Here is a 15,510-nt window from a genome sequence, read left to right on the forward strand (position 1 = left end):
ACAAGGTTCGCCTGGTACCCGGCAGACCGTGATCCTACATCGCCTCAACCCAAGGGAGGAGGTGGAGGGAGAAAGGAAAGAAAGAATTGAGACACATGGGTCAGGGCCAAGACAGCTCCCAAACTGACCCTCCCAGGCTCCCATGGTCTATACTTGGTTAATTCTCCTGAAGCCAACAAGAGGGTTGAATATTCCTTCCTCAGTGACCTCAGAATTCCTTTATACATCTAAGGTTTTAGGATTTCACTGCCTGTGAAGCATTTTCATTGCTCTCTTCTTGAGTAAGAGCCTAAGACGAAGGGGTGCCTCAGCATCAACTTGCATCTAACATGAAATTTGAGCCGGGGACCAAATGTTCAGGATGAAACTTGAGATCAGCATTATTGTCCCATTTCACTGGTAGGGCAGCTGAGCCCCACAGAGGCTACATGACTTGCCCCTGAGATCCTAAAGTTAGTAGACGTTAGGACCCATTCTCTCGATCTGCCACTTACTAGCAGTATTCCTCTGAAAACTGATTTAACATGTCTGGGCCTCCGTTTCCTCACCTGTAAAAAAAGGAATAAGAAATATCCACATGGAATTGAAGATTGATGGCCTCATATGAGTGCTGTGTCTGGCCCCAGTAGGTTCTCAGTAAATGGTAGTTATCAATAATTGGGCATCAGGGATTAGAGAATGGAAGGAAATCTGCCTCTCCCCCGACACCACACCTTAAAGAAAAACTCAGACTATTGCTCTTTTGTTTGGTGGATCTTTCCACAAAGTAGAGAAAACTCTCTACTAGCTCCAGAATTTCTATATAGGAGGAGGTTAGGGATGACTACTAATTGGAGGGGGAGGCTAAGCCAGTCCTGGAGTGAACAGGACCCTGTTCCCTGATCAGTGAGCAGTGTCTGCCATGGCCTGAGGGGAGGGAGGGAGACATGTGCCCTATGTCATGTAAACCCTGCTCTGTGTTCTTCCAACAAGGACACGGGGCCTAACGAGGGTGTGCTGTGTGCTCTAGTGCTCTCTCCTGGCTCTGATGACAGAACGGAAGTAGACTGTCTAGTGTGTACAGAAGCCCGGTCATGCCCAGAGGACCCCAGGATGCAGACTGCAATGCCTTTTCTCCTCGGCTTTCTTCCAGACACTCTTCACACACAAGTGCGTCTACACGGGCAGAACCAGAAGCCTGAAGAGCGGCTGTGCCAGATACTGTAACGCCACCGTGAAGGTGAGGCATGTGCGTGGCCAGGGTCCTCATCCAGGCCACCAGGTCCCAAACAGAAGCCAGCAGGCTGGGCAGCTCTTGGGCCCCAGAGTCCGTGTGGTCACAGGTTGCCTGTGGGGCCTTGGCAGTGTCTTCCTGCCGGGGGCTCCTCTGCCTGGCAGCCAGGTCACCCCTCCCTGTGTCCATCCATCCCATGGTTCCCTATTGCTCTTAGTATAGAGCTCACCCTCTGCAGTGTCTCCAGCTGGTCTCTTGCCCTCATGCCCACCTCAGAGTGTACTCCTTGGCCATTCCCTACTTGGAATTTTCTTCCAGGTTTGCTGGGGGCTGATTCATCTTTCAAGTCTCCATACAGCTGTCACCGCCTCAAGTGGCCTCCCCATCTCCCCTGCCTCTGCCCCCACGTTTGTCTTTCCAGCACTTACCACTCTCAGAAATCTTCGTATTTTTGTCTAGTTCATTGTCTCTTCCCTGACTAGACAGAACACAGGCTCCATGGGCACAAGCCTTTGTCTGTCTTGCTTTCATGGTTCCACAGCCGGCTGCCGGGGTCGGCCCTCAGGAGATCTGTGGTGAGCAGCAGGCTGCGCACAGCCCTGCCGGCGTCTGCAGAGGAGAAGTCACGCTTGTGAGGGAGGGAGGGGGCTGATGCTGTTTATGATCATAATGGGAGGTGGAATGTCTTTCCTTTGAGGAACTGGCACTCTGCTTGGGATTTCAAAAGGTGACATGTGTTTTGTTTCTCAGATACCAAAGTGCTGCAAAGGCTTCTATGGGCCCGACTGCAACCAGTGTCCAGGAGGTTTCTCAGACCCGTGCTCCGGGAACGGACAGGTGATAAGGACTGAGGCTTTTCCACCAATGCCAAAGTTGACCTGTTTAAGTTGAAAAAATAATTTAAAACCACTAAACCAAGAAATGATACACTGCCAATCACTGATCCCAAGGAGTGAAAGAAACAGATCAGTTGCTAAAAGAGCAGAAGGTGTTTGCAGGAGAAGGAGTCTTGCCTGGTGGAGTGGCAGGGGGCTGGGTGTCCAGTGATGTTGCTTCTGATTTCCCTTCCTAGTGCTGACTGCATGACCTTGAGCAACTCAGCAAGGCTCCCACATTCCTCCTATGGGAGATAGCAGGGTTGGCCTGCATTGATCTCCAAGATTTTTTTAGGGGCCAAAATTTTGATTCTTTAAAAAAGAAAAAAATAAAACTGCCCAGTGAATGCTTTTTTTTTTTTAACCCATCTGCAAAACCTAGTGAAGTCTAAGGGCCAAAACTTAACTGTCCCAGCTTGGAGGCCAGAGCTAAACAAACAATGGTAAAAGTGGCTGTAATTCCTAGAGGAAATTGTAGATCTGCACATTTAAGAAATCCACATTGAAAATATGCCTCTTTCAAGGGGAAGGAAAAACTGTGTGACCATCAGGTGGGGACACCACACAGGCAAGGGGAACAGAGCGAAGCTGGTACAAATTAACTACTGTAGCAGGTGGTCAGGTCAGGACCCATGCCCAATTCTGATGTATGTCAATCAATACAAATCTACCCTTGAAATAGCCAGGGACCTGCGGGGCAAGATGCTCACACTGAAGAGAGAAACACTGCAGCTTGGAGTCCCAGAGCCGAGCACGTGAGCATCTGGAGAGAAAGGTGGCCTTCATTTTGAAGGCCAGTGGCTGATCAGGCCATCCCTTAAGCATTGTTTAGACATTTTAGTTCACCATTGTGACCCCCGCCCCCATGACTTCCCGTAAAGCTCTGAATCCTGGCTCAGGACCCCCGTATGTCACTGTCTTAGCTTCCTACCTGATGCCCATGACTCCACTTTCCACAAGGGGTCCCAAAGAGTCATTTAAGGCAGAATTAAATTTGAGGCAAAGAAGCAGGCCAGGAAAGGAAAGCGTCTGGGGCTCCTTTCCAGGGCCTGTGTTGGCCTAATGGACAGGGCCCGTCCTTTGCTCACAGTGCGCTGACGGCCACGACGGCAACGGGACTTGCATCTGCCAGGAGGGCTTCCAAGGCTCCCAGTGTCAGTTCTGCTCGGACCCCGATAAATACGGACCTCAGTGTGACAAAAGTAAGTGTCGCTTCCAGACCCACCTTCTGCTGCTTAGTGGAGGTCCCTGTAGCAAGCCGGCGGGGCAGGCCTGCATCGGGTACCCCTCAGCTTGGTGGATGCGCTCATCACCAGGCGTTTCTTAAGCACTTGGGTCCCAGATGGGAGCACGTGTCACACTGCTGGGCCCCACTCATAGAGTTTGTGCCACAGCAGACCTGGGTGGTAGCTGAGGATTTGCATTTCTAACAAGTCCCCTGGGGTGCCTACGCTGCTGGCCCAGACCATGCTTTGAAAACCAGTCCCATAAGGTTTCCCCACATACCTGAAGTGAGCATGGGTTCTATACCAAGAAACAGACTCACTCCCCATCTTTCAAGCAGTCCTTTTCCATCAGCTCCTCCCTTTGTAAAATGTGTGACCTTGGGCTGGTTACTACACCTCCCTAGGCCTCAATTTCCTCATCTATAAAATGGGGTAACAGTAGTAACTACCCCGTAAGATTAATACAAGTTTTAAGTGGAAAGCACTTGCCTAGAACAGCGCCAGTCACCTAGTATGTGCTCCCAGTATGCTGGCCGCTGTCACTATTATTTTTACTGTTGCTATTATTCTAAGTTCAGTGACATAAATGTCAAGAAGCTCATAGAACATGTAGAAAGTTCCACAACACTAGGCCCTGAAAAACATGCAGTTATATAATCTTAGAAAATACATTATGTTCTTAAAAATAACATCGTGTGAATGTTTAAGTGTTTCGATAGACATATACATCTGTTTCTTTATCTAAGCTTAGAATTTGATAGGAAAAAAAAATTAATAGATCAGAGCTTGCTGTAGAGTCAGACCAACCTGGAGTTAAATCCCTACTCTGCAAGTTACTGGCTGTATGACCTTAGAAAGTCTCTCATTGAAACTCAGTTTCCCCATTTATAGAATGAAGACAATACTGGTACCCACTTCACAGGCTGTTGATTAAGTTAGATTATAATTTAGAACTTTAGCCCAGAGAAGACACCTAGCAAGTAATCAGTAAATGAAGTCATTCTTATTACTATCACTGCTAACTCCTCTCATAATACACCATGCCTCTCCTCTCTGACTTCGTCTGATCTGCACAACTACCTCTCAAGACAGATGGGACACCAGAGCCCAGCAGAATCAAGGCTGCCGATCCTAGTCCAGTGCGCTTTTCACCAAATAAGGTTTCCCAGGAAAAAAAAAATAGGGGTTTATTCCAAAGCCGGATGACATTGGCATTTTTGCGAGGCCAGAGTGCCACGGCGAGGGCCAGAGAGGTAGGCTTCCTGCTCCAGCACCTCTGGTCTGGGTCTGGGGCTGCCCACATCTCATGCAGGGGATCCTCTGCTTTGTTCTGGGGTCGTCTTCCTTGCAAACTGACTTGCTTTAAAGTCTATGAAAGGTCTTTTTTGTTTTAAATCTAGCTGTGCTTTTCCAGCCCCACCCTCCCTCACTGTTTCTCTTTCCTGGATGTTGGCTCCAAGCCCCCCACCCCACTAATTCCTCTCTTGTCAGCTCTTTCTGGGGCAAAACCAGATTCTGTTGTTTCCAGTCATACTCTAGCCCCCAACTCCTTACCACCTGCCTTTGAAAATCTCCAGAGTGTTGTTTTTACTCCTGTGTACAGAGGAACCTGCCTCTGATAAGCTGGCTCACGTTGCAGTTTTTAAATACTTGTAATCAAAAGCAAAGTTAGCAGCTGAAGTTTGAGATGGTTAACAGGCCGGTGGAAATGCCAGTGTTACTTGTGGTCACTAACAAAAAGGAATTTGAAGGCCTGAGTTCAAGTCCCTGTTTGGGAACTTACCAGTTTGACAAGTTAGGCAATTTGCTTCACCTCTCTGGGCCTCAGTTTCCTACTCTGGAAAATGGGGGTGATAAAAGAACCTTCCTCTGAGGCTGGTGACTGTTAATAAGAGGATAGAAGTTAAAGGCTGGCCCAAGGCTAGAGCAAGGTCAGTGTGCAGATACTGGCCATGGGTTATCACTGGTTTGCTGTGTTAGAGTGAAGAACAAGTATGTAAGCCACACAACAGAGGCTGTGCTGGCAGGAGAAATCACTTCTGTTTATTCCAGAATGTCTTCATGAAAAGGTGAGAAGTTTCCAGACTAAACTCTCCTACCACGAAGTAGATGAAAATTGAGCCCCTTGGCCTCCTTCACACCACCACAAGCCACCCTCGCCCCTGCACCCCACGTACAGACCTGTGAAGCAGCCCAGAGACCAAGCTCTTCTCACTGAGGGTTGTCCCCAACACACGGGGAAAGGTGCTGAGATATAGCGTCCAGAGCCTTCCCGGGCTCAGCTCCAGATTCTCCTCTGACAGGAGTGAGTAGGGGGGAGGACCCTGTCCTCCATGACTCCTGAGCCCCACTGCTGAGCTTGTCCCCCATGCCCTGAATGTCCCTCGTCCTTCCCTTTCAGAATGTCTGTGCATTTTTGGAACCTGTGACAACAGGATTGACAGTGACGGGACCTGCCTCGCCGGCACTTGCAGGGGCGGCTCCACTGGGAGGTTCTGCCACAAGCAGACCTCAGCCTGCGGGCCCTACATGCAGTTCTGTCACATTCACGCCACGTGTGAATTCAGCAATGGGACAGCAAGGTAGGCTTTTGGGGATTGGGGGGGGTGCCGCCCTTAACCACCCATGGCCACTGTGTTACCTATAGACAGACCTAACCCATATCTGTAGTCTTTGTCAATTGAGGCTGCCAACGTGGCTTTTGTGGAGAAAACTTCAGACTGAGCTGGGGCCAAGTTGCAACACTCCCTGCTTTGAGACATACCAGCTGTGTGACCTTGGGCAGTTACTGAACCTCTCTGAGCCTCACTCTCCTCATCAGTACAGTAAGGACAATGCTGCCTACCTAGCAGGGCAGTAATGGAGATTAGAAAAACTGAATACCAATGTACCCAGCACCGGGGCGAGCACATCATAGGTATTCAGTCGTGGAAACTACAATTATTATCATCACTCACGTGAAGGAAATGAAAGTTTGCCCGCCAACTTTCCAACTGTTTAAAAGTGGCTTTACCTTCAAGGCCATGAATAATAACTGCCCTGTTAAAGGCATCTTACAGGAAATTGGGTCTCTGCTCCCTGGATCGCCATTTGTTTTCTTAATCCTGTCTAACATATGCAGTGGGCTTGGAGGGGAAATGTCAGAGGAGATTTTCTTCTCTAGAAATATCTAGTTCAAAGGCAGTAACCATGCAAAAAAAAAAAAATCCTGGGAAATGCAGGTAAACATGTGGAATTCTTGGCCTTATTTTTGCAGCACTTTTCTTAATGTGTCATTCCCTGCTTATTTGCTTACCTGTTCAAGGTCTGTCTCCCCCTCTGGTCTGCAGGTGGCATGCAGCAGAGACTGACTGTGCCCTTCTGTGGTGGTACAATAGAAATGCATCTTCCCAGGGAGTTAGTATCTACATCAGTGCATAAGGCAAAGTCACAGGTCGTCAAAATTGCCCTTAAAACCTCTTAGATCACCCACAAAGGACTATCAACAGGGGTCTTATTTACTATATAAACTTAGGTAAATCATTGTTGGAACAGAGCAATCTGTTTCTTCATTTGGGGACCAGCTGAAGTACTTAGTTCCTCTAGGATTCTTGATACATGAAAAATAATTTTATTTAGATTTTTGTGAAGCCCACATGACTGAATTTCCAGTGAGAGTGACGTGGGATTATGATGGAACCACAGGGTGTCCCGGCACAGTCACAAGGCACTCAGTAAATATTGGTTGAATGAGCCTGCAGACTCTGTGGGCGCATGGCATCAGGCACCTGAGAATGTTGGGCTCTGAAAAGAAGACATCTGAGGGACCAGAAAAGGGACAGAGGGGAGGTCTCACTTGATTGGCACATTCAAATAGTTAGAAAACTTGCACAAAACAGTAGAGTCGTTCTCTGCTGAACCAAAGATAGTAACGTGAGGTATAAAGGGCAACCCAACAAAAGCAGAGAAGCCACCTGATGTCCAGCCCTAGAAGATGCAGGTGGGAGCAAGGGCCCTGCTGACCGCTCCTCATGTGTTAGCTCATCACGATGTACCACAGCTGCAGGAAGGAGACATTAGACCCATTTTCCAGATGAGGAAACAGTCTCCCAGAGGTTAAGGAACTCACCCAGGTCACACAGCTGCTAAGAGACAGGGACTAGATTCTCACCCACGTGTTTCTGACCGCAGAGCCAGACGTGCCTGTGACCACCATGGCACCTGGTTCCCGCAACGAGGGCAAAACATCCAGCCACCTGTCCGTGAACCCATTCATCCCTAGCTGGCTGGTCTTGGGAGGGAGGGGTCTCGGTGCTTGCATTTCTGGGGCTGACTTTGTGTACTCACTGTTCTTTGCAGGTGTGTTTGCAAAGCAGGATATGAAGGGGACGGAATCCTCTGTTCAGAGATGGACCCTTGTTTGGGATTAACCTCGGGGGGCTGTAGCCGAAATGTGAGTGTTGGTCTTTTGTTTCCAAACTGCCAGGTATTTTAGGGAATCCTGAACCCTTCTGAAGTGTCAGGTGACTTTTCACCACATGAGGCACATTTGCTTCAACCCTGTGTCTTAAAGGCGGCGCCAGGTGCCTTCTGTGAGCCTCCGCTCCCTAAATCCACGTGTCTGAGGGAAGTGGTGGGTCCACGTTTACAAAGGCCTTGGGCTTTCAGAAGCACAGCCTGAGAGTCAGATACTGGAGATCATTAGTAATAAACTTTTGGTTCAGACGTTACGGCTTACAGGCAGCTTGAATGTGCATGATCTCATTTGATCCTCTCACCTCCCAAAGAAGCAGATGTTTAATCCTATTTTACCAATTAGAAAACTGAGGCTCAGGATGTTAAGTGACTTGCCCTGAGTTCTTTTAGTGTCAGGTATAGCCCAAACCTACCTTTGCTTTCACTAATGTCTTTTAAATGCCACCACCACCACCTGGCCAAGGTCACCTCCGTTCCTTACTCAGCTTAACAGCTGCTCTCCCTGCTACTTCTCTTGCCTATACTCACAGCCAGAGTGGCTTGAAATGGATCAGGTCATGTTTCCCCCATGCTGAAACCCCTTCTGGAACTCCCCCTGGCTCTGAGAATGAAATCAGATGCACGTGCCTTGCCCTGCCCACCAGACCCCCCCCCCTCATCCTTGGGCCAGCCCCACCCATGCAGTCTCATCTCAACAACTTATCTTGCATTTCACTCCCTACCAACCTGTCCTGCAGCCTCCCACTGTGATCATCCTGAGAGGCCTGGAGCTAGCACAGTTAGGAGCTTGGGCTTCAGCATCATCTAGACCTGGGTTCATGCCTTCTTGTAGCTGTGTGAACTTGGGCAAGTTACTTAACTCCTTTGAGCCTCAGTTTCCTTACCTGTAAAATAGAAATAATAAGAGTACCATCCTCAGGATGATGGCTTAACACCTACACAACATTAAGTACAGTCCCTGGATCAGTAAATGTCAGTAATGTTAGTGGTGGTGGCCAGTAGCTGGCCAACAACAAGCAAATTTGCTCTTAAAATCACCTCCCCTCGTTTCCCATTGATCTCAATGCAATTGTGCATTTTAATCCCTTCCATTGCATTCCATGCAAATTTATGTTTCTATAATGTGCTTCTGGAACCCTTTTTTTGCATTTGGAATCATGTGGCTGGATTAAGGTTTCAGAAGTTACACTGCTTCTTTCCTGCTGCAGGCAGAATGCATCAGAACTGGCAGGGGGACCCACACCTGCGTGTGCCATCAGGGGTGGACCGGGGATGGAAGAGATTGCTCAGAGATCAACAACTGCCTTCTGCCCCGAGCTGGCGGCTGCCACCGCAACGCAACCTGCCTGTACATCGGCCCCGGGCAGGTAGGTGCACCGAGGTGGAGAGCACAGAGGAAACAGGAATGCTGCAGTGACTTCTCCCCCCTAGACACAGAAGTGCTTTGGCTAGAACTTACTGCAGCTTTTTTTATCATTTGTAGTAATGGGAAGGGGTTAATTGTCATAGCAAACCTCTGACATTGCTACTATTTTTTTTTTCACCTTTTGACCCCATTCACCCTCATCCCTGCCTCTGGCAACCACCAATCTGCTCTCTGCATCTATAAGCTTGATTTTGTTTGTTTGTTTTTAGATTCCCCATATAAGTGAGGTTATATAGTATTTGTCTTTCTCTGACCTCATTCTCTTAACATATTGCCCTCAAGGTCCATCCATGTTGTTGCCAATGGCAAGATTTCATTCTTTTTATGACTGAATAATATTCTAATGCATATATCCACCACATCTTCTTTATCCACTCATCTGTTGATGAGCACTTAGGTTGCTTCCACATCTTGGCTATTGTAAATAATGCTGTGATGAACATGGGAGTGCATATATCTTTTCAAGTTACTGTTTTTATTTTCTTCAGATAAGTACCCAGAAGCAGAATAGCTGGATCACATGGTAGTTCTATTATTAGTTTTTTCAGGAACCTGTATACTATTTTCCAGAAGGGTTGTACCAATTTACATTCACACCAACAGTGCACAGGTGTTCCCTTTTCTCTACATCCTTCCCAAAACATTTTGTGCCTTTTTGATGATTGCCATTCTAACAGGTGTGGGGTGATATCGCATTGTGGTTTTGATTTGCATTTCCCTGATGATTAGTGATGTTGAGCATCTTTTCATGTACCTGTTGGTTATATGTATGTCTTTGGAAAAGTGTCTATTCAGATCTTCTGCCTATTTTTAAAGTTGGACTGTTTGGTTTTGTGCTGTGAGTTGTGGGTCCTTTATGTATTTTGGATATTAACCCCTTATCATATACATGATTTATAAGTATTTTCTCCCATTCCTTAGGTTGCCTTTTATTTTGTTGATGGTTTCCTTTGCTATACAGAAGCTTTTCAGTTTGATGTAGTCCCACTTGTTTGTTTCTGCTTTTGTTGCCACTTAGGTACTATTATTATTCCATCTTATAAAAGAGGAAATTGAGGCATGGAGAGGCTAAATACTTCACTTGTATTGCACAGAACCCAAGTCATGATGTGAGATTCACCAGTCTGGAGTCAGACTGTCTCCAGAACTGCCCTCTTGGTCACCACCCTTGACCACACTCTATATTTCTGTGCCACTCTACCATTTGTTGATCACTTTCACTTAACCTCATTTAAGGGAGACTGAGGCAGAGAACACTTTCTAAGGAATTAATGAGCTCCAGAGGAGGTGATGACAGCTGTATTAGGATTGTAGCCATGTAAAAGTCCTAATCATGAAAGAACTCCCTGCATTCTTATGTCTCGCCAAGCATTTGGCCAACAATTCCATTAATTTTTGACTCACCTGAGTTGCCAGCTTGCATTTGAGAAAGAAAAACAATTTCTTGGTCCAGTGTTAGTTTGCTAAGGCTGCTGTCAACAAAGTGTCACCATCTGGGTGTCATGGAACCACACAGCACTGTATCGTCTCACAGTACTGAAAGCTAGAGGTCCAAGCTCAAGTGTCAGCAGGTTTGGTTCCTTCTAAGGGCTGTGATGACACATCTGTTCCATGCCTCTCTCCCAGCTCTGGGTGGTTTGCTGACAGTCCTGGGCATTCTTTGGCTTATGCATGCATCACCCTGATCTCTGCCTTCATGTTTGCACAACATTCTCCCTGTGTGTATGTCTGTGTCCAAATCTTCCCTTTTTATCAGGACACCAGTCATATTGGATTAGGGACCCACCCTACTGCAGTTTGACCTTAACTTATTACATGTTAACAATCCTATTTCCAAATAAGGTCACGTTCTGAGGTACTGGGGGTCAGGACTTCAGCATGTGAAAGAGATGGGCACAATTCAACCCGTAATAGCATCTATTCCCTCTCTGCTCTAACTTCCTTTCTGCAGACAAATTTGAAAAGCCTTCTGATGGGGGAGATGGAGGAAGAGCAAGGCCTTTTATATAGTGTTATATGAGAAATAAAACAGACCACATCTAGGATTGCCCTTAGTAGTTACCAGTTAGCTTGAAAACTTGTAGATATTCCAAATAGGCACAAATTCTAATTACCATGAATATTTACCTTAAAAGACAGACCAGGTTTGGGTTAGTATGGCAGGAAGTTGTCAAGGTTGCGGGTGCAGGGAGGTGCTACCCCATCCAAGTAGAGAAGATTAAACATCCTGGTTTATAAGGTCTTGCCCTCCCACATAAAGATGTATACATGTGCTTCTGTATGCATGTATTTGTATATAAGATACCCAATTTACCTTATAAGGCATACATAGCAAATAATACTTATACTCTTAAAGATAAAAATTCATAAATAGAAGTTCTGTTCACTTTTTCCCACAACTTAATGGGTTGTCTTATATCACTTGGATCCACTCTCTAGACCAGTCCCTCAGTAATCCTCCTCCAATCAAATGCTCCTGCTTTCCCACCTCTGTTCATGTCTCTGACAAATGCCCTCAGCTTGCATGAATTCCCCACTCCTCCTGCCCTCTGTCAGGGTCCAGCCATGTCCCACTTCCCAGAAGAACATGCCCAGCTCATCCCCGCCTCCTCTGAAAAGGCGCATCCTTTCAGAGATTTTTCCATCATTCTTCCTCATCACAGAAGCATCTCATGTTCCAGTTCATCCATAAGACTTACAACAACTCTTGTTTTCCAGTGTTTCTTAACATTGGACTCTTCTTATTTACTTTGTATGCTTTGTCTTCCTCTCCTGAGTGAAAACAGCTTAAAGGTTCATCACTGTTTCTGTAATAGTTACTCAATTCCTTTGTTATCTGTTGAAGAGATTACTCCTTTCTAAATTATGTTTTGCATTTCAAAATAATGTTTAATAATGGAAGACATTTTGGAAAATAAAAAAGTAGAGAAAAAATTTAAACCATTCGCAGTGTCCCCCACAATTACCATTTGATATATTTTTTCCTTCTGCTCTTTTTCATACATAAGTTCTTATTTGCTGCTACATTGTTGCAGTTCACTGCAGTTTTGTTTGGTTCCTATACTATACTTAGCACAAACATTTCCCCATTTTGTCATATAACCCATCATCATCATCATATTTAATAGCTGCATGACCAAGGCCACTGCTTCTGGGGTGTAGTTTGTGATCCACATGAAGGACCCAGCCTGTGGGGCAAGCAGGGCCAGAAACCCAGCCTGCACCCTGCTCACCAAGGTATGTACCCCAGAAGGAGGATGTTTTTGTTGTGTGATGTTAATGTCTACCTGCTGAGCCACATGCCATGGGTTGTCCATGGCATCTCAACATGAATTGAAGTGGTTCCTTACTCAGATTTGTTTGCTCAGAGGGGATGCCTGTTCTAAATTACACAATGCATCTTATAGACTCGCAGTGGTCCTGTGCTTGGATCTCCACCAAGTGGATGCCCCATGACTTACTTAATCTTCCCCTCTTAGATGGATGGGCCAGTTTTTAAATGTGATGCTCTTTAGGGTCTAAGTTCTCTCTGAGACAAATCCCCATATGGCCCCTCTAGGGTAATGAATTCAAAAATTAAGTACCGAGGAACTATCAGACTGGGAAATGCAATGTAGGATGTGGAGACCAGTAGCTTTGGAATCCGAAGTGTAACAAAAGAAAGACATTAACGGTGTTCTCTGCAAGGAACAAACAGCTATGTTTTCCATAGTTCATTTCTCAGTGCCATGTGAGGGCAAGACATGGAAGGCAGTCATTTTCAATAATCCCTTTGACTTTGCTCTTGGAATTACAGAATGAGTGTGAGTGCAAGAAAGGATTTCGAGGCAATGGGATTGACTGTGAACCAATAACTTCATGTTTGGAACAAACTGGGAAATGTCATCCACTGGTGAGTTACTTGAGTTTTTTTTCAGCCCTAAAAAAAAAATACTTAGAAGGATGGGCTATTTTAACTCTGGGCTTAACAATGAACAAAACCTCTCTTACCCGCAAAGGGAATCCCTAAGCAGAATGTGAATAATTATTGCAACTTTTTCACCCCATTCCAAAGCTGGGAAGAACCAACATACAATTGCCAGATAAAATACTAGATTTCCAGGTAAATCTGTATTTCAGATAAATGACAATCCTTCAGCACAAGTTTGTCCCAAATATTACACAGGACAAATTTATACTAAAAATTATTCATAACATATCTAAAATTCATATTTAACCTGGTATTTTTATTTGCTAAATCTGGCGATTCTAAATCAACTGGATGGTTTAAAGGGTAACTAGACTCCCATTGTGAATGTCACGGCACAGTTTTACCCAAGGTATTGCCCATTCAAGGGTAGATTGAGCCTTGTGTCTAAATTGTGGAGGAGCTGGTCATGTCCATGTATGTAAAGGAACACCGTTAAGCATGCAGCATCAGAACCAGTGAAGACGACACCTTACTCACAGCGCTCCTGGTTATAGGTAACAGGATCCACGCAAATCAACTTAAGCAAAAAGGGAATTTGTTGGATGTACACCTTCCCCCACCCCAGCATAGCTCCATTGGCAGGAATTACAACGACCTCCCAAGGGCTTAGAATCCAGATCAAGGCAGCTTCTTCCCTCAATCCTCTGAGAACATGTAACTTCTCACTTTACTTCTCCCTGTGCTTTTACTTTCTTTCTATCTGCCTCTCTGTCTCCCAACTTTACATGCCGTTCTGTGCATCTTGGGACACGTGACTCCTTGTTCTTAGAGGGACATCAACCCCCACTACCAGTGATGCCCACTAACTTACCGGCAGCCCATGTCCCAGTTCCAACTCATAGGAGAAAGAATCTGACCAGCCCAGCTGGGTCCAGGTGTCCACATAGCCTGTCAGTGATGGCCAGGGGATGGGGTGGCATATGAACAGGACTTCCAGGCCCACCCCTCGTATGTGTTGGGGGCGGTAATTTTCAAAGAAAAGTGGGGGCACATGCTCCTAAAGTATCTGTCATCCAAGAATCAGGCAGGAGAGTACTTCATAAAGCTGAAAAAGCTCCAACACTCTTGCTTCATTTAAGCCTAACCAAGCCCTGACATTCCAAATGTGAGAGGAATTATTACAACTTTCACTTCTTTCCGAAGTGTGGAAGAACCAAAATAGAGTTGTCAGATAAAGTGCAGGCCACCCAGTTACATTTGAGTTTCAGATTACAGTGAATCCTTTTCCAGCACAAGTGTGCCCCCAAATATTCCATGAGACATACTCATACAAAAACCTCTTCATTCATCTGAAATTCACATTAACTGGTGTCCTGATTTCTGCTTGCTAAATATGGCAGGAATGAAAAGAAAGAATTTAATTGTGATTACGTAAGAGCTGCACTAAACCTGCAGACAGGACTGCCAGTTACTTCCACCATCTTTCAGCCCCGAATTTGCAGCTCTCACTGTAGACGGACCCTGAGGCCTCACGGATGTACCTCATATCTAATGCTTTAGTTAGGAAAGCAAACCATACCTCTCATCTTCTTTGTATCAGGCAACCTGTCAGTTTACTTCTTCTGGCGTCTGGAGCTGTGTTTGCCAAGAGGGCTATGAAGGAGACGGCCTTCTTTGCTATGGAAATGCTGCAGTGGTAAGTCCTCTGAGTGGAACTCCAGTATAGAATAATAAAGGCAAAACTCTTTCAGTTAAAAAAAAAAAAAAGCTCTTAGTTAGGATGCTGTTAAAGTGCTCTACCAATCATTTGCTCCAGGAGACTATCTGAAAAAAAGCTGTAAATGGCCTTTGTGCGCTGTGGGTCACAAATTTTCTACAGGTTGAAGGAAAGTAACCTTTATTTTGAAAGTAACCTTTATTCTGTGTACCAAGCAGTCTTGGCTTTCCTTTCTTTCCATTCTGCCTCTTTCCAGTCCCACGTTTCCCAAATAAGCAAATAACTGGCACCTCCTGAGCTCTCTGAGTGATCTTGTCTGGGTTGTGTGGCCACTATAGGTACCCAGGCACCCCGGGTTACCCCGTCTGTGTGTGTGTGTGTGCGCATACATCTTCTGTGTACCAGGCATCTTACTAAGTCCTTAACATGCAAAACCTCATTTAAACCTCAGCCCAACCCTCTGGGCTGTGCTATTATTATGCCCATTTTATAGAGGAGGAAACTGAGAGCTAAGCAGACTTCACCCAAGGTTACTCAGCTGTCTATGTGCAGAGCCCGAGCACTTGGTGGCCAGGATGTTCGTCAGCAGAGCACGTGTCCCACCCAGTTGTCTGTCTCCCCACTGTCAGCTGGGACTGTCAGCTCTCGATGACAGGTCTTGGTCTGGCTTCCTACTTCACTGCTACTG

General features: G+C 46.0%; 1 protein-coding gene across 1 annotated transcript in view; it reads left to right on the plus strand.

Annotated features, from left to right (window-relative positions):
• STAB2 (stabilin 2) overlaps nucleotides 1–15,510 on the plus strand; it is a 133,698-nt gene that overhangs the window by 49,987 nt on the left and 68,201 nt on the right. Inside the window, exons 20-27 of the mRNA XM_031462915.2 lie at nucleotides 1,133–1,219; nucleotides 1,964–2,050; nucleotides 3,179–3,290; nucleotides 5,716–5,896; nucleotides 7,653–7,746; nucleotides 8,978–9,136; nucleotides 12,992–13,087; nucleotides 14,706–14,801. Coding sequence (XP_031318775.2) covers nucleotides 1,133–1,219; nucleotides 1,964–2,050; nucleotides 3,179–3,290; nucleotides 5,716–5,896; nucleotides 7,653–7,746; nucleotides 8,978–9,136; nucleotides 12,992–13,087; nucleotides 14,706–14,801 — 912 coding nt within the window. The remainder of the gene's footprint in view (nucleotides 1–1,132; nucleotides 1,220–1,963; nucleotides 2,051–3,178; nucleotides 3,291–5,715; nucleotides 5,897–7,652; nucleotides 7,747–8,977; nucleotides 9,137–12,991; nucleotides 13,088–14,705; nucleotides 14,802–15,510) is intronic.

The sequence above is a fragment of the Camelus dromedarius genome, chromosome 11 (genome assembly GCF_036321535.1).
Source record: "Camelus dromedarius isolate mCamDro1 chromosome 11, mCamDro1.pat, whole genome shotgun sequence".
In the NCBI taxonomy this organism is placed as follows: domain Eukaryota; kingdom Metazoa; phylum Chordata; class Mammalia; order Artiodactyla; family Camelidae; genus Camelus; species Camelus dromedarius.